Below are 24,223 nucleotides of genomic sequence, written 5' to 3' on the forward strand. Positions count from 1 at the left end.
GAAGTCCTGAGCTGCTCCCAACAGGGCAGCCTCAGCATAGATATTGAAATCCCCCAGAACAACAAGCTGGGTGGACTCCAACCCCAACCCCGACACTACCCCGGCTAGCTCAGGAAGAGAGACTGTTGAGCAGTGGGCTGGACGGTACACCAACAAAATCCCTATTCTGTCCCAGGCACCCACCCACATTCGAACCCCACAGACTGTGGGACAGGGCACCTGGTCAGGGGGATGGAATCCCAATAGACCACTGCCACTCCAGCTCCCAAGCCTTGCCTGCTGCTGGACAGAGAACCCTGGTGGGCAAAGCTGAGAGAGATTAACGTTCCCAGTTTCATCCAACCAGGTCTTTGTGATACAGGCCAGGTCAGCATGCTCATCCAGGATCAGGTCCTGGATAGTAATTGTTTCCCCATTCACTGACCTGGTGTTCAGTATGACATTGTGAATGGGCTTAAACTGGGAGACCTGGGTTCATTTCCCCTTTCAGCAATGAAACGTATTGGGTGTCCTCAGGCTAGTCACTCACTCAACCTAATTCACCTCACAAGTTATTGTAAAGATAAAATGAGGAGGTTGACCACATTTGCCACTCTAAACTCCTTGGTGAAAGGTCGGGATAAAAATGTAATAAAGTAAATTAGCTGAAAATAAAGTTCACCAAAGGGCAACAGATCTACTGTTCCCACCTCTGCTTCCTAATGAGGTCAGTTCTGGCTGTGCCAGAACTCTTGGCTGAAGTTTTGTTTAAACCTCTAGGATTAGAGCAGCAAATTGAACTCTTACCTCTCTAAAGCTTCTGCTCTGATATCCTAATCCCTGAAGCCTTGCTTCTAAAGCTGCTGAAGGTTTAGGATCCCCAAAGATATTGGGCAACAGTGCAGGCTTTAGGAGTTTTGGTGTCCAAAATTGATGGCATGGGTTCAGGCTCTTCCTCCTTGTTATATATAAAAAATGGATCATTGGAGTGAGATACAGGCTGAGACGGAAAGGAAAGGAAAGGAAAGGAGCGTCTCGTGCCAGCACTGAGTCATTACTGACTCTTGGAGGGGCTCCAGCTTTCTCTGACGTTTTCTTGGCAGGCCTTATAGCAGGGTGGTTTGCCGTTGCCTTCCCCGGCCGTTATTACCTTTCCCCCAGCTCGGGAGGATGGAAGGCTGAGTCGACCCGAGCTGGATGCCTGAAACCAGCTTCCGCTGGGATCGAACTCAGGCCGTGGGGAGAGTTTCAGCTGCAGAAACTGCTGCTTTACTGCTCTGACTCAAAAACCTGAATGTAATTTTTAGAATACCTTTACTTAGATAACATGCAGTTGGTTTCAATCCATTCACAGTTGTCACATTCACTCAAATAGTTGCCAGTGTTGGAGGAACCAAACCTGATGGCCAACCCAGATCAAATACTCAGAAGCAGAAGGGATGCTAGCTGCTTCTCTGGCGTTCCTGTCTTTCCTCAGTTTTGCTGAATTTGGTGTACTTATATACTATTTTCCTCAGGTTTTTGCACACTTTGGGAAAACATGATCTTTGGTTGCATGTTTTGGGTATACATTATTTGGGCTCATCTTGTTTCTTTGGGTGGGTGGGAATGCATTATTATATTGGTAATTTTATTTTCTATTCCTTTCCTAATGACCAACATGGAATTTGCCTTTTTCAATACAGCTGTGCACTCGTTGAACAATTTTATCAAGCTATCTAACAAGATCTCTTTCCTGGTCAATCACCACCAGCTCGGTTTCCATCAACATCTATGTGAAGCAAAGATTTTTTTGACCCGATGTCTATCATCTTACACTTGCTTTTATAGAGCCCCATTTGCCATTTTAATGCCCACTCACCCTTTTGGAGCTATTCACAGTAACTTTTTGTTTTTACCACCCTGAATAATTTTGAATCATAAGCAGACATAGTCACTTCACCTCTAATGCCACATAATTTATGAACACTTGAGAGCAAACGTAGTACTTTGACTCTCTTCATTGTCAAAGTCTTGAAGCATGAACAAGAGAATCCTCTGCACAGAGCCTCTACAATGCCACACTACAATGCCAATGAGACTGTGTTTGACCTTTGTATTCCTTGTTATGGGTTCTTTAAGGTTAGAGTGGGGAATAAGACCCTAACTATAGTAACAGATGAAATCCATCTAGTCACCTGGAGGTGATGTTTACTGACCACTGTGACCAAATGAGTAGCTAATTGCAAAAGTGGAAATTGGAACTTTACAAACTGTCAAATGTTTTTGGAGCTTTATTCTTGAAATATAAAGTTTGATCTCGCATTGATATTAGAGAACTAAAAAAATACTTGTTTGCCCTTTTACAGGATCTTTATATTGATAGGCCCTTGCCATATTTAATTGGCTCCCAACTTTTCATGGAACAAGATGATGTTGGTCTTGGTGATCTCTCCAGTGAAGGTATGTAATGGAATTAATAATGGATGGGTAGAACCTAATTTACTTTTATGACTTATGGTGGACCAAGTGGTTCATCGCTACATATGTTACAATATTTTCTGGTACAAGTTTAACTAATTGGGAAATCCAGTATCTCTGACCTATAATACTAGCTCATAACCCTTGGTTAGCTTTTGGTGCTTTCAAAAATGTGGTGTTGTCTTTGTGGATGTCCAAGTTCTGCAGCTGTAATTACATGACCTCATCTGATTCACCGATACTTCGGTTGTGGCATCAGTGTGAAATAACTACTGAACATGCTTAAGCATCCAAAGCCATATCTTTTTCAGTTATGACAGTCTTATAACTGTTTTCCTGTCCATGCCTGAGCATGTTTTCTGGATAACTTCCCAGCAATCTTCTTTGGAGGAAAAAAAAATCATTTTAACAACTTGCGCCTTTACTTCTTAGGATTATTGTTTACTGCAAAATGGAAAATCAATCTCTTCATTCAGGGATGGAAGGGGGGGCTATGAAGAAGGATCCAGAACTGGGTTGCTCCAGGGAGGGATTTCACCTGTGAGGCAGGGAGTGCTGAGGTGACATAATTCTTTGGAAATCACTGCTGTGTTGAGTTGGGTTCTGGTTCTGCCAGGTCCAAATCATCAATCAAGTTCTTTTGATTTATCAAGATGAAATAAGCCACTTGGGCAAAAAGAGAACAGTTTATTGATAGAAATGGATGCAGAATATAAACATGCAAAGAAAATTCATACATCCTTCCAGCTTTCATAGCTGGGTGTCTATCGGGGGGCCCACAATAGATGGAATCTGTCCTTTTGAGTCACAGCAGGTTCTCCAGGCCAGTAGCACATGCAGGTTCTCCCGAAGCGAGGCCAAAGCGAGAAGCTTGTGTATTAGACCTTATAGGCTCTCTGGCTAGATGCCTCCCTCCCTCCCTTTCAGGAGCTGACAGGCTGCGTCCCTCCCGCCTCTCAGAAGAAGCTGGGGCTGCCCTTTTCATAAGTTCTCAAAGCATCTCAGCTTGGGAAACTAATTGGCCTGGTTAGGAGTGAAAACCTCCCAGCTATCCTTAAGATAAGACTCTGTGAGAAAAGTATGACATAATTATGAGCGGCCCATCCAGGGAATGAGGCCTGCTCTTGTCAGCTAAAGCCTGCTAGAATCTACTCTTTGTGTTAAGCTACGCAGGTCTGTTAGCAGCATTTTGGAATTCTGTGAAGTCTGTGAGGTCACTAACAAATTCACCACATCTGCCACTGATAGTTTCCCTCCATTGGAAATACTTTCATGTTTTTACCATTCCTATCCTGCGCATATGAACCCTAAGTAGACTGTTCTTTCACTTGGTCTCTTCTGTTTGGAAGACTAAACTTGGAAATTAATGCAGTCAATGAGTAGAGAGGATTCTATGCATGCTTGTGTATATTTGCAATATACAGGACAGTTAAAATTTTATAATAATCTTAAAGAGATGATACAGAAGGAAAAATGAATTAGGAGAAAAGAGGAAAATAAGCATACTCAGGTAATAGCTCTTTCATATTGTTTCATAAATAGGTGCAATGTTGGCATCTGCCAAATATGGGGGGGGTGCCTCAACTTCCAACAACAGGAAATAAGCATGTGTCATGTATGTAACTGTGACTTGGGGGAAAAGGCATTTAGGATATAGGCTATATGCATAAGTCTTACCGTATTTCTTCGATTCTAAGATGCCATCAATTGAGACGCACACTAATTTCAGTACCGCCAACAGAGAAAAAGCTTTGATTCTAAGAAATAATAAATGCACCCGCGATTCTAAGACGCACTCTGTTTTTAGAGATGTTTATATGAGGAAAAAAGTGTGTCTTAGAATCGAAGAAATACAGTACTTTAATTCATCTTCTTTTCCCTTTCTCGGTGGAACAGAAGGTTCTGTAGACAGCGATCATGGCAGCATGGTTAACAGTGAAGGAAAAGAAGAAGAGGTAGGAAGAAGAATTTCCTCTTGAGTGTTTTTTGTTAGTTTCAAAACATAACATTGTAAGGCTTCTGGGACATTATAGGAATTTATGCATCATGTTGTGGGGCACCAGGCTCTGTTGTTGATGTTGGCTGTGGAAAGATGATATAGATAAAATACTCAATATTCTTAGCCCTGCTTAAGTATCCTTGGGCTCAGGTTCTCTTTAGAAACTGTTTTGCCTTTCAGGATTTGGAAGAAGAACTTGAGAATGTAAGTGAGGAAGACCAGAAACAGGTAAGAAACGGACTCTGTCTGCTTTCTGCTACACCCTTATCCAAAGTACCTGTGCAGAGAAGGTTGGGAGCAGACCATGGAGTTGAATATTGGGGCTCTAACAATGGCATTAGAATGGGCTGAAAGCAACAGAATTAAATTTAGTAGGGATAAAGGCAAGTTCTACACCTAGGAAAAAGAAACCAGTTACAAGATGGGGACACTTGGCTCAGCAATACTACAAGGGAGAAGGATCTTGGAATTGTAGATCACAAGCTGAATACGAGCCAACAGTGTGATGTGGCTGCAAAAAAAGCAAATGCTATTTTGGGCTGCATTAATAGAAGTATAGCTCCCAAATCGCACAAGATACTGATTCCCCTCTATTCGGCACTGGTTGGCCTCATTTTGAGTATTGCGTCCAGTTCTGGGCTCCACACTTCAAGAAGGATGGTCCCTCTGAGGAGAGACTGAAAGAACTGGGCATATTTAGCCTTGAGAAGAGAAGACCTAGGAGAGGCATGATAGCACTCTTCAAATACTTGGAAGGTTGTCACCCAGAGGAGTGACAGGATCTCTTCTCGATCATCCCATAGTGCAGGAAACAGAATAAAGGGCTCAAGTTACAGGAAACCAGATTCCACCTGGACATCAGGAAAAATTTCCTGACTGTTAGAGCAGTACAACAGTGGAACCAATTACCTAGAGAGGTTGCGGGTTCTCCCACACTAGAGGCATTCAGGCCTCAGCTGAACAGCCATCTGTCAGGTATGCTTTAAGGTGGATTCCTGCATTGAGCAGAGGATTGGACCCGATGGCCTTATAAGCTCCTTCCAACTCCACTATTCCGATTCTATGACCTCATCATGATATATCTAGTACCTAATAATATTTCTAACTTATTTTTTAAGATTCCAAATTATGAAGCCTATTATCGTACAAAGTGGGTGTTGTTAACGTCTTTTGCTCAAAAATAAAACTGATGGGGGAAAAGTCTTTTAAGGTTTTATGAATGAATACTTCCCAAAATTTTATAAAGTATGTAAATAGAGCCATTGTTATATCCACCCAAACCATCTTTAAGCATTCTTCTGTAATTGAATCTTTTCCCACATTTCCAATTCTGTATAATCATTCTATTTGTATATTCAGATTCCATGGTTTGCTTCAACCTCATTTTAAAAAAGACTCAGAAGTTAAAGCAAAACACTGACTATCAAACACAGAATTTAAGATCCAGATAGTATAATGAGTCTGACGTTCTCCAACAGATTTAGGTCATGCCTAGATCTAAGGCCACTGGTGAAATATCTCAACTTTAAATTTCATATTATTAATTTTCTGGAAATTAAATTGACCATAAAATAGAAGAGAGTGAATGCTGGGGGTGGAGAAAGGGGTCGTTTCTTTCCCCCAACTGTGTTTGTGTGTAGTTCATGGTGAGTGCTTGTGTGTGTGTGTGTGTGTGTGTGTGTGTGTGTGTGTGTGTGTGTACACTCCATGCTGGGTTGAGGGGATAGGTGTAGGTTGTATCTACTTCTTTCCCCACTCTCTCTGTGCCCTCCATTAGAGTGTCTTCTATAGTAGTCAAGGCCAGGAATTTGAGAGGTCAGGCAGGACAGAAAGTAATCTTCTCCAGTGCTCTGCATTCCTTCCCCTTACTTGCTGGGTTCTTCCCCTGAGCTTAAGATAAGCACCTGCACTGGATTTTATTTTTATTTAATTTAAAGTATTTTTTATCCCACTTCTGAGGCAAAGAGGTTTCCAAAGTGTCTTACATATAATCAGTAAAACAAGATAGGCCCTACCTGTAGGCTTACAATGTAAAAAGACACAACACATTAAAAACTGAGGAAAAAATTAAGTCTCTCAGCTCATAACGTCAGGGTAAAGTATGCCTTGTCACATTCTCTTAATTTGGCCAAAGCCAACTCCTATAATTGCTTTCAGGGCAGATGACTTCTTAGTATAGGAGATACCAAAATAAATAGGTCTGACAAAAGGTTAAGTCTACTCCTTGGCCCTGAATCAGGTTGTTTGTGGGTCCTTGTTTTATCTATTTGTGGCGGGCTGCTACCATGGGAGCTCTTCTCTGTGCAGTTGTCACATGTTTGCTAAGATCCAATCCTCACAGTGCCTCTTAAGATGCAGTATGAGGGAGGGGATGGCATAACAAGATGCTGATATTCTCACTTCCACCCTCTTTCTGGCACTGGTAGACTGGCTTACCAGTCTGCTTGCTGCACTGACGCTCTCTTTCTCAGGCACTGAAGACACTTTCCCATTGCCACATTGCCCTAGTGACATTCTCAGATAATATCCCTCAGTTGAACTTCTCAAAACTCCTTATATTTGCTCCTGACAGGACTCTCCAGACCATCAGTTTTGCTGTGGCCAACATTCCATCATACCACCTCTTTTCAAACTCTGATCCAATTGGCATCTTTGGAATATTTAGCTATCCTCCAAACAGATAGTATCAATTTCAATCTAAGCTTCCTGGCTGCTTATTTCCCTCACAATGGTAACAGTAACTGCCATTCCACTAGCACACCATACTTACAACTTATCACTCCTTAGGCACAGGCATCTAGCAAAAAGGACATTATTTCCCCTTCTACAGTTAACTTCTTCATCTTCACTTGTAAAAAAACAACAAACGCACAGTTGAACGTATTAGACTTTATCTCACAAAAAGTCAGTTTCTTCACATTCCTAAAGTTGATCTAAACATCTACTTTTCATAGGGTGACCATATGAAAAGGAGGACAGGGCTCCTGTATCTTTAACAGTTGTATTGAAAAGGGAATTTCAGCAGGTGTCATTTGTATATATGGAGAACCTGGTGAAATTCCCTCTTCATCACAACAGTTAAAGCTGCAGGTGCCCTGCCGTCTTTTAAATCTGGTCACTCTGGTATAGCTCCTGCAGCTTTAAATGTTGTGATGAAGAGGGAATTTCACCACATTCTCCATATATACAAATGACTCCTGCTGAAATTCCCTTTTCTATGCAACTGGAGCCCTGTCCTCCTTTTCATATGGTCACCCTAACTTTTCACCCACTAGTCTACCCACAATCCATGTGCTTTTACCACATGGATTTGGATAAATTGGCTTTAGGAGAAAGAAGCTTGAAACGATGTGGTTTAGGAACTAAATGGAAGCTTGACTTCAGGCACTCTTATTGACTAGATATGCCTTTGAGAGGCTTTCAGGGAGCACTTGGGAAGAAGGGCAAAGGAAATACTATACCTGTCATAAAACCTGGAATATCCAGGTCAGATGCTCCTATTGCCAGGAAGGGAATGTACTCCTTGACAGTAAGGCCATAGCTAGACCTAAGGTTTATCCCTGGATCGTCCAGGGGTCAAACCTGTTCATCTAGGTGACGCACAGGAGATCCAGTGCTCAGGCAGGGGTGAACCCTGGATGATCCCAGGATAAACCTTAGGTCTAGCTGTGGCCCAAGTCTAAAGTTGGCTAAATCTAGCTTCCTACAGTACACATTTCTGTCTCAGGTGCACTGCAGCATGAAATGTAGTATTTGCCACTTTTTCAGAGAACAGTGTTATTGAGTGATGAAGATGATGACCTTTTTGGTGACTCTGAAAGAGGGGAAGAGGAAGACGAAGGTGACTTAGAAGAAAATGCAAAGCTGGTAAGGAATTGCTATTTTGCATGACTCCTCATTTAACCCTTCTAGAGAGCCTTAAATCTAGAAGTCTTTCCCTTCTTAGTACATGTATTTCATCTCCAGATAGTAAAAAATACATTAACCAGTGGTGCACTTCACCTATTGCTTTGATTCTATCCCGTTCTTCTATTTTCATAACTTGAGATTTGTATAGTTCTCTGAGAAATAAACTATTTTTCATAACACCTTTTGAACAAAGGGTGGTTATCAAATTGAAATTTAACTACATTTGTGTTTTCTTATTAATCCCCACATAAACTCTTCAGAAAAAGAAAGGGCCCACATCATTTTCAGATGAACTTGCAGCTCGTATCAAGGGGGACGTCCTATGTAAACGAGAAGAACAATTGTGTAAGTTGCTTCTCAAATTTATTTTCTTCACCTATGTTGAGGCCAGTGCATGCAAGAAACAATTCCTATTGGGGTTAGGCAAAATATTTTTGCTTTGTATTTGGATACCAATAACACACTCCAGTTTTTTACATCCTTCAACTAATGTTGAAAGAATGTTAGCTGCTTCTGTCAGAGAGAGTTCATTAAGTATGCTCAAACTTCAAGATACTTGGAGAAGTTCTCCATTAGGATGAACTCTTTCCATATTTTTTAATTAATCCATTGCATTATAGGAGATGAACACTTATTCTTGCATTGTTGTGATATCAATCTTTTGACTGTCATAAGGAGGACGTGAACATCATTCAATATTAAAGTGTGTTCCAACACAAAGTTTATCCATATTATGACTTCCTACCAGAAGTAGGCAGCTATTGTACATTACCAAAACATATGGATAATAGAAGCATTAGATGCATTACATCTCCAACAATTATGCAAATTAGTTATTTTTAAAGGTGGCCAAATCTTTCTATTTGTCTAGCTTTCTATTGGTTGTTGCATGTAAAATGTTTTCATAAAAAATGCAATGGTGAAGAGGAAACACTAGTCAAATATTAAATGTTTCTGCTTGAACCATTAGCAGATACGAAAAATAAGATGGTGGCTGACAAGGAAGAAGTTAGTGTTCCATCCGATGGTAGGTGTTCTTTTTTATGTGCTAAGTTCTGTTTGAGAGGCTGGAGGGGGAATGATGAAGGCATCACTGAGTCAATTCTATTCTACATTTCTCAATGTCCTCAGTCTTAGTAAATACTACTGTGGCCTGGAAGCTCCGGCCCTTTTTCTTTTTTACTGCCTGAGGGGAAGAGGGTATATGGAGATGTCTGTGCAATACTTGCTTGCGTGCCTTATTGTGACCACATCCTTTGTCAGCTGTTTCTAGCTTTAAATACTTTCCTCTAAGTTTAGGTTTGCTTTATTGAATTCTAAGTCCATTTCTTCGTATTGCACATATGGGAAATTTAAGCGCGATACCCAAGATTGCTCAATGAGTCAAATGAAATGGGGTTTGAGCCTTGAGTCCTGGTTGCTCTACCCATTGGTCTACATCCACGACTTCCAAGGCTCCATTGCCCTATTCTACTGTGGAAAATCAAAGGGTAGGAAATTTGAGTTTTCAGGGGCCTCAGATAGGATAGGTGTTTCAGTAAAATTACTTCTAGCTTCTGTTTGGGATAGGTGACTGAGTACCTCTTAGCAGACTTCTTTCTAGCTCCATTGAATGTATATTCATGCATATATTATCTCTTCCCAGGTGATGAGGATATCTTTAATCCACCCAAGTTGACTGACGCAGATTTCTCACCATTTGATTCTAAGGAAGGCCTCTTCAGTGGTGGGGCAGGACTCTTTGATGATGAAGAGGTTAGTGACAGATCCAGATCTCTAGGCTGAAAGCGCTCAGAGCCAATACATTGGTTCTTCTTCGTGGTCTCTATGCATCACACATATGGGCTTTGCGCCTGCGCAGAGACCAGACCGGAACCTACTATAGCTGAGTGGAACGTTTTTGGCGGGAACCCCTCCCCCACGCTACCGTGCATGTCCAACGGGGTTCCCGCCCTTACCTCAGTTCTTCGTCGTCCGCCATTGTGCATAGACATAGAACCAACCTGCTTAGCGTTTTCTCTATTAAAAACCTTTTTTTCTTCATTCTTCTTCTTACCTTCGCTCCTCACTTTAACTTGCCTTTCTCAGCCTCTATTCTATCTAAAAAAAAAAGAAAAATTTTGTAGTTAGATTTTTCCTCAGCGACTTCGGTCGCGTGAGGCCTTTATGGCAATCAAAGCACCATTTAGAAAGTGCGTCAAGTGTGGAGCAAAGCTTCCTCCGTCGGACGGACATTCTTTGTGTATTATTTGTTTGGGAGAGGGGCATGTGGTAGAGACCTGCCACCATTGTATGTCCTTTACCAAACAGACCAGAAAGAACCGGGCAGACCGACTCCGTTCGATACTCTGGGAAAAGGCTCTTAAGGCCACGGAGGCCCCTTCGATGGAAAGAGCTGCGGTTCACAAGTCCGTTGCCCATAAAACGGCAGTTACAAAGACTGTTGCGGGAAAACCGCCAGACCGCAGCACTGAAGTGCAGGCCAGAGCAAATAGGGCTGAGATACCCCTCACGCCTGGTCGGTCTTTATCGAGTTCGATGGCTAAAGAGGTTTCTAAGAAAGTCAGAGCTCTGATACCTTCTTCTGAAATGGAGAAGAAAAAGAAGAAGAAGAAAAAGAGGGACGCGGAGAAATCCACCATAGCGTCACCTCGACAGCGGGAATCGGCCAGGAGCCATTCCACCCCTCCTGCCGCGCCGACTACTTCGATACCGAGGTCACCTTCGGTATCGAGATCGATGTCGGTACCGACGGCCACGGTACCGACATGCCCTCCAAGTTTGTCCGAGGGTGAAATTCGAGATTCCGTGTCGGTAGCCTCCGCTCGGCAACCTATGAGGCCGCAAGAACTGGTACAGCCTTCTCCAAGACGGACCTCAAGAAGCGATTGGGACAGAGTATCGCAGTATTCTGATTCCCAGCCTAGATACAGCACTTATGACTGGGAAAGATACCGTCCTCAACAATATTTTCAAGGGGATCAAGGATACTACCAGCAGGAAGGTTATTATGCACAACCTCCTCCAACAACAAGAGTCTGCCAGTTGCCTCTGCCTTCTCCTTCGGCTCAGTTAATGTCGACGGTGTCGACGCCTCGACACCGTGTACAGCACGCAATACCATCTGCTGCATCCGCTACTGTGCTGCCGCAAGACGAACAACATGATCTGCAAGTGGTGACATTATCATCACCAGAGGATAACTATCCTTCTGATTCTGAATCTCAACATTCAGTTGCCCCAGCTGCTCCTTCACCAGACGATGCAATCGAAGATGCCGATCCGTCCTCGCCTTCGGACGATATGGTACGTTTTTCGGACCATATGCTTAGGATGTCCAAAGCATTGGGACTTGACATACAGGAAACAGATGAATCGGTAGTCGACCCAATCTATGATGTGTTTCAGTCGACAACGAACCAACGTTTGGCCATTCCTGTTCCTCAAGCCTTGAAACAAACGGCTCAACTGTCATGGAAAACCCCTGCAGTGACACAGGCAACATCAAAGAGATTGGAGACACTCTATAAAGTTAAGGAAGAGGATGCACAATTTTTGCTTCAGCATCCTAAGCCGAATTCCATTGTAGTGGAATCGGCACAGGGACAGTCACAAAAGACTCATTCCGCACCTGTCGACAGGGAGGGGAGAAAATTGGACCAAACTGGCAGAAGAGTTTACTCGTCCTCATCTTTGGGCATCAGAGCGTCGGCGTATGAGGCAACTATGGCGAGATACCAGATTTTCCTTTGGGAAAAGATGGGTTCCCTATGCGAGCATCTTCCTGAGGATAAAAAGGAGCTCGCAAGAGTCTTTCAAAACGAAGCGACGGCCATAGCAAGGCAGCAATTGTCTACCGCTCGACACCAGGTGGATTGCCACTCAAAATCAATGATGGGGGCCATTTCTTTGAGGAGGCACGCTTGGCTCAGATCAGCCAATCTTACTCAGGAAACAAAGTGGAGGATAGAAAGTATGCCTTTCGATGGCGAAGGTCTATTTAATACAAAGACCGACGAGACGCTGGACTCTATCTACAAGGCGAGAACAACAGCCAAAAAGATGGGGTTTACTGCTCCTCCTCCGCAGACTCAATACCGGCAGAAAAGATGGACAAGGCCCCCGATGCAGCAACAGCATCGACCACAATATCAGCCTCAACCTCGGCAGCAGCAACAACAGCTGCAGAGGAAGAGGCCTTACCAAAGCCGATTCCAGCTGGACAAGAGGCAACCTGACTTCAGTAAGAAGCAGCGTGTTTGACTCTTCGGCCCCAGATCCACTCCCTTTTGCGAACCGCCTAGCACCCCATTACCATCAATGGGAGTCAATAACAACAGACTCCTGGGTGCTCACTATCATCAACTCGGGCTATGCCATCGAGCTCGATGCCCTTCCTCCTTTTTCCGGCGTGAAAGTAACGACTCCATCCCTTCCTCTGCTGCTCGAGGTACAGACCTTACTATCGAAGGGAGCCATCTCTCCCGTACCTGCAGAGGAAATCAACCAGGGATTTTTCTCCCGATACTTCACGGTCCCGAAGAAAGATGGAGGTCTTCGACCGATCATGGACTTAAGACAATTGAACAAGTTCATCACCCCGAGGAAGTTCCGTATGATAACGGTTACTTCAATTCTGCAACTTCTACAGAAAGGAGTTTGGTTCGCAGTGGTGGATCTGAAGGATGCGTACTTCCATATCTCCATCAGGAAGTCGCATCAAGCTTACCTTCGGTTTTCGATCGGTACATCCCAGTACCAATTCACCGTTCTTCCGTTTGGGTTGGCCACGGCACCGAGGGTCTTCACGAAGGTCATGGCGGTGGTGTGCGCCCACCTAAGGCAGAAAGGCATTTACGTTTATCCATACCTGGACGATTGGCTCCTCGTAGCGGACAACAGCGAGGCGCTCCAGTTAGACATATTAACCACCCTCAACCTGTTGGACTCGTTGGGGCTGTGGGTCAACCACGAAAACTCCATTTTGACTCCACAGCAGAGACTGGATTTCATAGGGGTAACCCTATCCTCTCGAGACGGGAGGGCATACTTACCGTCAACCAGGGCGAACACCTTACAGCAGTTAGCCATCGATACCGAGAGCCGCCGAAAAGTTTCGGCATGGACAGTCCAGAGACTATTGGGCTTGATGGCAGCTACTACGGCAGTCATCAGATTTGCAAGACTCAGAATGAGGATACTGCAAGCCTGGTTTTTGAGGACTTTCGATCTCCGGCACGATGCTCGACGAACTTACCTTTCGATACCGAAACAAGTGAGGGCATCTCTGAAATGGTGGTTCTCGATGTCGACTCTTCTCGAGGGCGTTCCATTCCAGCAGCAGGCGCCCTCGGTAACGATCACAACGGATGCATCCCTAGAAGGATGGGGAGCTCATTGCAACTCCCTTACCGCTCAAGGTCGCTGGCCTCTATACCAGAGAGAACATCACATCAACCATCTCGAACTCCTGGCAGTAGAAAATGCAGTAAAAGCATTTGCACAGATGATCGAGGGCCAGAATGTCTTGATCGCGACGGACAATACTACCGTGGTGGCATACATCAACAGGCAGGGTGGAACAAGATCACACCCCCTGAACCGTTCTGCACTCAGGATATGGAACTGGTGCATAAGGAGAAGGACTTACCTGACTGCAATCCATGTAGCCGGCAAGGAGAACATCATTGCGGATTCTCTCAGCAGGTCCTTCCATGTCGACCACGAGTGGGAGCTCGATGTCGAAGTGCGAGAAAGTCTTTTTCGGTACTGGGGCCGTCCTGTTGTCGATGTCTTCGCTACCGAAGACAACGCAATTTGCGCCAAGTATTGCAGCAGGGCAGGAAGAGGAAAGCGCTCTCTAGGAGACGCCTTTACCAGGACTTGGAGAGGAAATCTCCTGTACATGTTTCCTCCCTTCCCACTGTTGACAAGGGTGTTAGCCAAGATCCAAATAGACAACTCCAACTGCATCCTCATCACACCGTGGTGGCCTCGACAGACGTGGTTCTCTCATGCCCTTCGGTTATCGAGAGGGGATTACATCAGGCTTCCGTCGACACCGAAGCTACTGTCCCGACACCAAGGCAAGGTTCGACACGCAGATCTGTCGACCCTCAAGATGACTGCATGGAGAATACCAACCATTCCTCTGCTAGAACTGGAGTTTTAACTGTGGACCATATTATGTTGGCAGCACTAAAGCCTTCCACGAGGAAGGCTTATGCAGCAAAGTGGCAAAGATTTCAGAACTTTGCATCAGAAAACGACCAAACACCAGAGTCTTGCCATTTATTATTAATTCTCAATTATTTATTGACACTTTTCCAGCAGGGACTTAAGCTCGCATCTATCAGGGTTCACCTTGCTGCGATTACATCTTTTCATCGGGGTGTGGATGGTTTTACACCTTTTACCCATCCAACAACCAAGAAATTTCTGAAAGGTCTGAAGAACACGATACCGACTGTGAAGACTATCGTGCCGCCTTGGAGCCTGTCAGTTGTGCTGCAAGCATTGACACGCAAGCCCTTCGAGCCCATGGCTTCGACAGACCTTAGGCTTCTTACTTTAAAGACTGTCTTTTTAGTAGCCATCACATCGGCAAGACGAGCAAGTGAGCTTAAAGCTCTTAGAATAGATGTCCCGTACACTATTTTTCATAAGGATAAGGTTGTGCTACGTACAGATCCAGCCTTCCTACCTAAGGTAGTGTCAACTTTTCATCTGTCCCAGCACATTACTTTGCCTGCTTTCTTTCCCAATCCGACTACACCTCTTGAGTCTTCCTTGCACACTCTCGATGTAAGAAGGGCTCTTGCTTTTTATAAAGACAGGACAGAGACATTTAGAAAAACAAAGCAATTGTTTATTTGTTATGGTGAGCCTTCTAAGGGACTCCCTGTGTCTTGCCAGCGGTTGTCACGCTGGATAGTGGAGACTATTGAATTGGCCTACTCTATTTCTAAATTAGAGTTAGTGAAACCTGTGACAGCTCATTCCACCAGAGCTGTCTCAACATCAGTGGCCTTCGCCAGAGGTGTTCCCTTGGCAGAAGTCTGTAGAGCCGCAACGTGGTCCACTCCATCCACGTTTGTCAAGCACTACAGTTTGGACACCCGTGCGAGGCAGGACTGCTCATTTGGGAGGACAGTGCTCTCGGAGATCTTCAGATGATGCACCAACCCACCTCCAAAGGTATGTCAGCTTGCTACTCGCCCATATGTGTGATGCATAGAGACCACGAAGAAGAAATGCAGGTTGCTTACCTGTAACTGTAGTTCTTCGAGTGGTCATCTATGCATTCACACAACCCACCCACCATCCCCACTTGGTGGTGTGAGATTTATAAATGACACTGTTATACTGTGGAATGTACTTTATTTATTTACACTCATGTTTATGGGGGGCACAATGTCGGACTCCTGTAAACTGAGGTAAGGGCGGGAACCCCGTTGGACATGCGCGGTAGCGTGGGGGAGGGGTTCCCGCCAAAAACGTTCCACTCAGCTATAGTAGGTTCCGGTCTGGTCTCTGCGCAGGCGCAAAGCCCATATGTGTGAATGCATAGATGACCACTCGAAGAACTACAGTTACAGGTAAGCAACCTGCATTTTTCTTGCTTTATCATCTGGCAGGTAGATTTGCTCAAGCTACACAGGCAAGCAATTTATTTGCTGTGCTGGCAGGAAGAAAAGCAGATGATACTGGGGTAGCGAGGCATCCCTGGTTGCTTTAGGCCAGGTGGGCACAACTTTTTTTGCCCTGAGGGCCACATGCAGTGTTGGCTGGTGGGTAGGGCCACATGGACACACAAGTGTGTATTTCTGAAAATTCACACAAGCACACAGACACACAGAATCTTGACATACACACACACTGAGAGCTAGTTTCTCTGGGGAGCAGGCCCTACGAATGCTGGTTTCTAGAGCATCCTCCTGGAAGCAGGGCCTCTAAGTGCTGATTCCTATGGTGCTTTTGCCAATGGTAACAGAAAATTAGGCTGTACTTTTGGCTGGGGGCATCATGGGGGAGGGTCGTGCACCCCAACTTTTGGCACTGAATTGGGCAGCTCTTTTAGCTCATGCTTGCAAACTTCCTACTTGGGATGACAGTGGGGGAATACGTTGGGGAAGCGAGCAATTCTAACAGTTGCTTGGCTTATAGCATGAGCAGATCACTCCTGTGATCTGAGCACTTCCTTGTCTTGGCTTCCCCAGACAGCTGCACCTTATGCCCTTGGGCGTCTTGGCGTTCCCAGGCATCTCACCCCACAGTTTGATAACCTAATCCTGAAACTACTGTGGATTTTTAAAAAAAATCTTGCATTGTGTTCAGGAATAAAGCAATGTGTGTAAACCTTTCAAGTTGTGATCTTCAGCCAGTACTGCCAACTAAATTAAATTTGTTACTGTGCAAAAGTTACTCATCTTTGGAAACTTAATTAATAGCCAGAAACATAAATGACAATATGGTGCATATCATCATAAAGTATATTATGAAAAGTCACCTTTAGTTTGTCTAGTGTTATTTTTAGTTTTCACTTTTTACTTGGTCACTTTCACTGATGTGGTGACTGATCACAAATACTACTATTAATCTTTGTTTTCAACCAGAGTGATCTTTTTGCTGAATTGCCAAAAGAGGAAGATGTGATAGAAAGAGAAGCACGAGTCCCAATCAATGATGGTGAGGATTTTTGGAACTTGGAACAGCCTGAACTGTGAAGGTTTCCTGTGTGTGATGGACCAACGTTAGTCAGGAATGCTGGGCATGTGCAAATTGGAGATTTTATTATGTACACATTAGAATCCTGACAGCCTTGGCTTTAAATCGTTGGATTTAACTTTTCTATCACTCATGTTTGTGACAAAAAGTTTTCATTTATGAAAATGGCATCCCCAATATCAGATATTTCCAATATGAGAACTTCATATAGTCATCTGGCTTACCACTGTGGGAATGGAATGCTGGACTAGAGAGGCTTTTGGCCTGATCTAGCATGGCTCTTTTTAATGTTCCTCATGCTGATAATTCTGACTTTCAAGAGTTGAGTAGTAAAGCATCTCCTGGACTGTGGTACTTCATATTGAAGAAAGAACAAAGAAATGTAAATGTTGGAGAAAAAGTTAGATGAGGTCCTTTCCCTTGACATAGTAGCTTTTACAGATGTGGAGTGTCCCGTCCCTCCCCTAGTATCAACGGCTGTTGATCATGTTGGCTATATATTGAAGACAGATAGAAGAGGGAGAGTGCTGTTCTTCTCATGTCCTGCTTGTAGGCTTTCCATAAACTAGCTTTGTCTGATTTAGCATAGAATCATAGAACCATAGAATAGTAGAGTTGGAAGGGGCCTATAAGACTATCAAGTCCAACCCCCTGCAATGCAATAATCCACCCTAAAGCATCCCTTACAAATGGCTGTCCAGCTGCCTCTTGAATGCCTCTTGTGTGGGAGAACCCACTACCTCCCTAGGCAATTGGTTCCATTGTCGTACTACTCTAACAGTCAGGAAGTTTTTCCTGATGTCCAGCCAGAATCTGGCTCCCTGTAACTTGAGCCCATTAGTCCATGTCCTGCATTCTGGGATGATCGAGAAGAGATTCTGGCCCTCCTCTGTGTGACAACCTTTTAAGTATTTGAAGAGTGCTATTATGGGTAGGACTTGTGTTTCTCATTCACTCATTCTTACTAGATTTGATGAGGGAGGGATTTAAGTGGCAAGTCAGTACATGGATCTTTGTTTGCTGAATATGTAATATATGGCATAAGACCCTTGCTGGATCAGACTGAAGACCTATCTAGTCCAGTATGTGTGTGGCTGTTTTTTAAAAGGTTTATATGTTTTACTTATGTTGATGTTTATATTGACCTGGTTGCCATGATCACTACAGCTTAAACAAGCCATAGTGCACACTAGGTGCCGTTTGCCTAATTACCCATCCGAGTGAGGACAACCTTCCTCCCTCCTCCAGTTCACTGAACTGGTTGGGCTGGTCTGAATACCCCTAAAATCTGCCTTATATTAGTGGCGGTGCAGGTCAGATATCATAATTATCTATGGCAGTTTAGCCACCTCACATTTGAAGCAGCTTCTAAATGGACAGCAAGGGGTTTTTCATGTCAGCCAGGATGATAATTGTGAAAACAGGAGAAGCTAGATGTGTGAGACTTCCCTTTCCATTATCTCCCCTCACCCCCCGCCCCCACGTGCTATTAACGTTCCACAGCAAAACATGCTCCTTCCAGTGCCCACATTTATAGAGATCAGAATTAACTATGTGAAATAGTTTTGGGGTTTCAATTTTACACTTTTTATATACTCTTTAGAGCCATCTTCAAAAGCTGTGAGGAAAGTTCCTGCTGGAGCAATTTCTCTCTTTCCAGGTATGAGCAATCTAGAGTTGACTTAAAATAGTGGTTTTCAAATTATCTACCTTCAAGCCACAGGCACCTGCTTGTGCATTGTACCAGATTCCAGGGCATGCTCTAGGGCACCTGTAGGTCGTTTAATCCAATCTGTCATTGATGCTTTAGTTTACAACTGGCATTGAAGTTTTCTGTCAGCAGGGAACGCTTTCTCCACACAGATATTTCTGCTGAATAAACCTTGCATGACTGCCACTGGGATGCACAGTCAATTTACATGGAACATTGGCTAGGCCTGCTGAGCTTCATTGTGCCTGGTGTAAACCAAGAAGGCACCAGAGGATGCACAGTACTCTTTTATTGCTGTGGGTTGCAGGGAAACAGAGGAATACATTTTATTCATAACACATAAGAGTCGGTGGTGTATTAATTAAAATTGTCAGTGACAATAGTAGTGGTGGACAGCTGGGGTTTTTTAGGGATGTTTTATTTAATTACATTTTTATCCTCTTATTCAACCAAGGAACTCAAGATAGTATACAATACATAGTGTCTCCCCCTGCTCTATCTCCAAATTCTGAAAACAACTGTGAGAAGTTGTTGGAATGAAATTGGAATGTGTGGGGGCCAGGGCTTTTTCAGTGGCTGGCCCCCGGTTATGGAATAATGTGCCACTGGAGATTAGACAGGCTCCCACTCTCAATTGCTTCAAATGCCTTTGTAAGGCGTTTTTATTTTCACAAGAGTCTGGGGAGGGGTGGTTTAAATTGGGGTTGAGGGCTTTTAATGGTTTGAGGGTGAGGGTTTTAATGGAATTGTTTTATATGTTATTGTAAAGCGCCTCGATACCAGAAATGGTGAGGCGTCGCTATAAAAATGCTTTAAATAAATAATAAAAAAAAGTACATTAGAGTGCAAGAGAGTTACTGGCCCCTAACCTCTACAACTTCAAGGCTTTCTTTTCTGATCTTCTCATTGAGGAACCTTGATAAGTTTTGAAGAAACACAGTTTGACAACTATACGTTTCAGGAGTATTTGGGAAAGGCATCTCTAGGTGGTATTTTTTTGTATTGAACTTTTACTGTTGACTTAGCAAGTCCAAATAACATTGTCATGGGTGCCTCTTACTCTTCTACATGCTGTGTCCACAAGAACGATATTCACTTGATACTGTTGGTCTTCATTATTGAAAGAGGCGAGAACATTATGGTGCTATACTTTGGTTTGTTAACCAGCTGCTTGATACTTTGTTTAATAATATTTATGTATTATTAAATACATAATAATGGGGATCTCAACTTCCATGCCGAGGCTGCTGTATCCGGAGTGGCTCAGGACTTCATGGCTGCCATGACAACCATGGGGCTGTCTCAACATGTCATCGGCCCAACACATGCAAAGGGACACACACTTGATCTGGTTTTCTCGACTGGACAGGAGGATGGTGATCTGGAAGTGGGGGAACTAACATCTACCCCCTTGTCATGGTCGGATCACTTCCTACTGAGGTTTAGACTCTCGGCGGCCTTTCCCCTCTGCAAGGGTGGGGGGCCTATTAAAATGGTCCGCCCCCGGAGGCTAATGGACTCCGATGGATTCCAGAGGGCTCTGGGGGATTTTCCTGCTGATATGGCCGGTGCTCCTGTCGAAGCCCAGGTCGCTCTGTGGAATGCAGAGATGACTCGGGCGGTTGACACAATCGCGCCCAAGCGTCCTCTCCCTCTGAGCAGAGCCCGGTCAGCTCCTTGGTATACATCTGAGCTGAGGGCGATGAAGCAAGAGGGGAGACGGCTAGAACGCAGGTGGAGGAAAACTCGTGCTGGGTCTGATCGAACACGGGCTAGAGCTCACTATCGAGCCTACTCTGTGGCGGTGAGGGTGGCAAAGAGGCAGTTCTTTTCCACCAGCATTGCGTCTTCTCGGTGTCGTCCGGCGGAGCTTTTCCGAGTGGTTCGTGGCCTGTTACACTCTGGGCCAGGGCGTGAGATAGTTGAACCCTCGGTAGCACGCTGTGACGAGTTTGCACGGCACTTTGAAGATAAAGTCGCTCAGATTTGTCATGAATTGGACACCACACTTAATGCAGCACCACTAGTAGAGGCGTTCAGAGCGCCGTCCGGCTCAGTTTTATTGGATGAGTTTCAGTTATTGAGGCCCGAGGATGTGGACAAGGTGCTTGGCCAAGTCCGGTCGACCACCTGTGTGCTTGACCCTTGCCCCTCGTGGCTCATTACATCAAATAAGGAGGGGATCGCCGGCTGGGTCCAGGAGGTTGTAAATGCCTCCTTGAGAGAGGGAGTGGTGCCGGCCTCTTTAAAATTGGCGGTAATTAGACCACTCCTGAAGAAGCCTAATCTGGACCCGGAGGATGTTAACAACTACAGGCCGGTGGCTAATATCCCTTTCCTGGGCAAGGTGCTTGAGCGGGTGGTTGCAGGACAACTCCAGGCACTCTTGAATGAAACGGATTATCTAGATCCATTTCAATCGGGTTTCAGGCCTGGTTTTGGAACAGAAACTGCCTTGGTCGCCCTGTGGGATGACCTCTGTCAGGAGAGAGACAGGGGGAGTGCGACCCTGTTGGTTCTCCTGGACCTCTCAGCGGCCTTCGATACCATCGACCATGGTATCCTTCTGGATAGGTTGTCTGAACTGGGAGTTGGAGGTACTGCGTTGCAGTGGTTCCGCTCCTACTTGGATGGCCGATTCCAGAAGGTGGTGCTGGGGGATTATTGCTCTGTGCCGTGGCTCCTAAGCCATGGGGTTCCGCAGGGCTCTATTTTATCCCCTATGCTGTTTAACATATACATGAAGCCGCTGGGGGAGGTTATCCGGAGATGTGGACTGAGGTGTCATCAATATGCGGATGACACCCAGCTCTACCTTTCCTTTTCATCAAACCCAGGTGAGGCAGTGACTGTTCTGAACCAGTGCCTGGGCACGGTAATGGACTGGATGAGGGCTAACAAACTGAGACTCAATCCAGACAAGACGGAGGTACTGTTAGCGGGTGGTTCATTTGTCCGGCGAGGTGATGTTTGCCCTGTCCTGGACGGGGTTGCACTCTCCCTAAAGGATCGGGTCCGTAGTTTGGGGGTGCTCTTCGATCCAGAACTGTCACTTGAGGCACAGGTGAACTCAGTGGCAAAGAGCACCTTTTATCAGCTTAGGCTGATATACCAACTGCGCCCTTATCTGGACAGTGATAGCCTAGCTACAGTTATCCATGCTCTGATAACCTCTCGTTTGGATTACTGCAATGCGTTATACGTGGGGCTGCCTTTGAAAACGGTCCGGAAGCTTCAGCTGGTACAAAACAGGGCAGCCCGTCTACTAACAGGGACTGGCTGGCGAGATCACATTACGCCAGTCCTTTTACAACTTCATTGGCTGCCAGTCCAGGTCCGGGCCCGATTCAAAGTGCTGGTATTGACATTTAAAGCCCTAAACGGTTTGGGGCCAGGTTATTTGAAGGAACGCCTCCTCCCATATGTACCTGCCCGGACCTTAAGATCATCTACAGGGGCCCTTCTCCGTGAGCCCCTGCCAAAGGAAGTGAGGCAGGTGGCTACTAGGAGGAGGGCTTTCTCCACTGTGGCACCCCGGTTGTGGAATGAGCTCCCCAGAGAGGTCCGCCTGGCGCCTACACTGTACTCCTTTCGTCGCCAGCTGAAGACCTTTTTATTCACTCAGTATTTTAACACTTAATTTTAACTTAAATTTAAATTATACTGTTTTAACTCTGTATTTTAACCTTATATCAATTTTGCTGCGTGGTTTTATCCTGGTTGTGCTTTTTATATTGTATTTTGTATTTGTATTTTTAACTTGTTGGCTGTTTTATGATGATTTTAATTTTTGTGAACCGCCCAGAGAGCTTCGGCTATTGGGCGGTATAAAAATGTAATAAATAAAAAATAATAATAATAAATAAATTCAGCTCTTTGATATTGTTGAATGGTAAACTCCAGTAATTCAGATTTTTCATAAATAACTTGAAAACCAGCAACTGTCCTGAAGGAGGAAAACTCTTTCTCTATATCATTGCCTACTTCATTGGACTTGAGATAAGCATTGCTATAAATAACTACTGTGAAGTACATGGAAATATTAATTGTATGACCATTTTCAATAAAAGCTGTTTTTAGATAAGGCCATTCTAGGTGATCAAAATTAGTTTATTTCTAAATGGTAATGCTAGGGGCTTGATGGGTCATACAGTGACATATGCTGTTCAATATTTTGTGTATGCTATCTGAGATCTAATTCAGATGGAAAGTAGATTCAAGATTTAGGGACTAGTTGTGAGCTGCAGGATTATGCATGCCCCAGCTCCTCTGCTCTCCCATGTGGATTCTTTCCTCTATCACGCTGTCACCTTGGGTTCAGCTTTTTACGTGTGACTGTTATAATCTGATTTAAACTGAGTTCATACTGTGGATTAGAATTGTACCTGGGTTTGTCTCAGCTGCAGAACACTGCAGCTTAGTGAAGGAGCTGAGAGACATCTGTTTTCAAGAAAGAACACATGTGATCTCAGATCCTATGTCTAATCCATTAAACCTAGCTGGCATATTATAATGGCTAAGAAACCTAGCTAGAAACTAAAAAAATGGCCAGTTCAAATCTAATTTCTGCCAGAAATTCACTGCATTGCAGGGATAATCTTGACCATTATTGTAATCCAGTAAGGTATGTGAAGCTCTTTGAACACTTGAAAGAAGTGCAAATACTTGTTTGTGATGACTACTTGAAAAACGCAAATTGTTTTGGCTTCTGAACCAAATTATGTGTCACTCTATATAAAATCTCCTGGCCAGCACATAAATGGAAATTATTGTATCTTGATTCACTGGTATTGTTGGCATATACAAGCTCCTTTGAGTGTTGTCCTAGTTTGCTTGGTATAATAATTCTCCTTTGGATCAGTATTTCCGAATTTCCCTCCTTTTATAAGATGTTGTTAAACAGTGAGTAAGGGGTGGGAGAATTGATAATTCCCTCTATTTTTACTGTTCAGACTGATTTGCTTAGCTAGCCGAAATGGCACTATCCATGCACAATGGAATGAAGAGACAAGTCTCACAGTGTTGTGTATAGTTTTATTCATTAAAATAGCTCAATGCATTTCAGCCCTGTATAATATATATGGGCCCTCTTCAGGGGCTAAACGAAAAGTAGAAAGGGACAAGAATGTATAACTGTAATTGTTTAAAATACAACATTCAAGTTAAAAATCATTATAATCACATTGCAATAATGCCTGTGTCCATCTACTTGATATTTCTAAAAAATACCTGCAGATATCTCTGAAAAAGATATATCTCTAAGATGAATCCTGAGACTGGTGATATGTTTGATATGCAGTAGTCTTTGTTTAGTTTCAAGGTCTCCTAGTTTTGGACACGTACAATATTCTTAGGGAGTAAGGTTTGGCTGTGAGTCTGTGACTGGCCCAAAGTTACCCAGTGGGTTTCCATGTCTGAGTGGGGACTAGAACCCAGAT

General features: G+C 44.1%; 1 protein-coding gene across 1 annotated transcript in view; it reads left to right on the forward strand.

The window, feature by feature from the left end:
• WASHC2C (WASH complex subunit 2C) overlaps positions 1 to 24,223 on the forward strand; it is a 96,003-nt gene that overhangs the window by 9,311 nt on the left and 62,469 nt on the right. Inside the window, exons 5-13 of the mRNA XM_063125898.1 lie at positions 2,328 to 2,421; positions 4,336 to 4,394; positions 4,619 to 4,666; positions 8,207 to 8,305; positions 8,608 to 8,692; positions 9,318 to 9,374; positions 9,993 to 10,102; positions 16,963 to 17,035; positions 18,678 to 18,734. Of these exons, the coding sequence (XP_062981968.1) occupies positions 2,328 to 2,421; positions 4,336 to 4,394; positions 4,619 to 4,666; positions 8,207 to 8,305; positions 8,608 to 8,692; positions 9,318 to 9,374; positions 9,993 to 10,102; positions 16,963 to 17,035; positions 18,678 to 18,734 (682 nt within the window). The remainder of the gene's footprint in view (positions 1 to 2,327; positions 2,422 to 4,335; positions 4,395 to 4,618; positions 4,667 to 8,206; positions 8,306 to 8,607; positions 8,693 to 9,317; positions 9,375 to 9,992; positions 10,103 to 16,962; positions 17,036 to 18,677; positions 18,735 to 24,223) is intronic.

Source organism: Elgaria multicarinata, chromosome 5, assembly GCF_023053635.1.
Source record: "Elgaria multicarinata webbii isolate HBS135686 ecotype San Diego chromosome 5, rElgMul1.1.pri, whole genome shotgun sequence".
In the NCBI taxonomy this organism is placed as follows: Eukaryota; Metazoa; Chordata; class Lepidosauria; order Squamata; family Anguidae; genus Elgaria; species Elgaria multicarinata.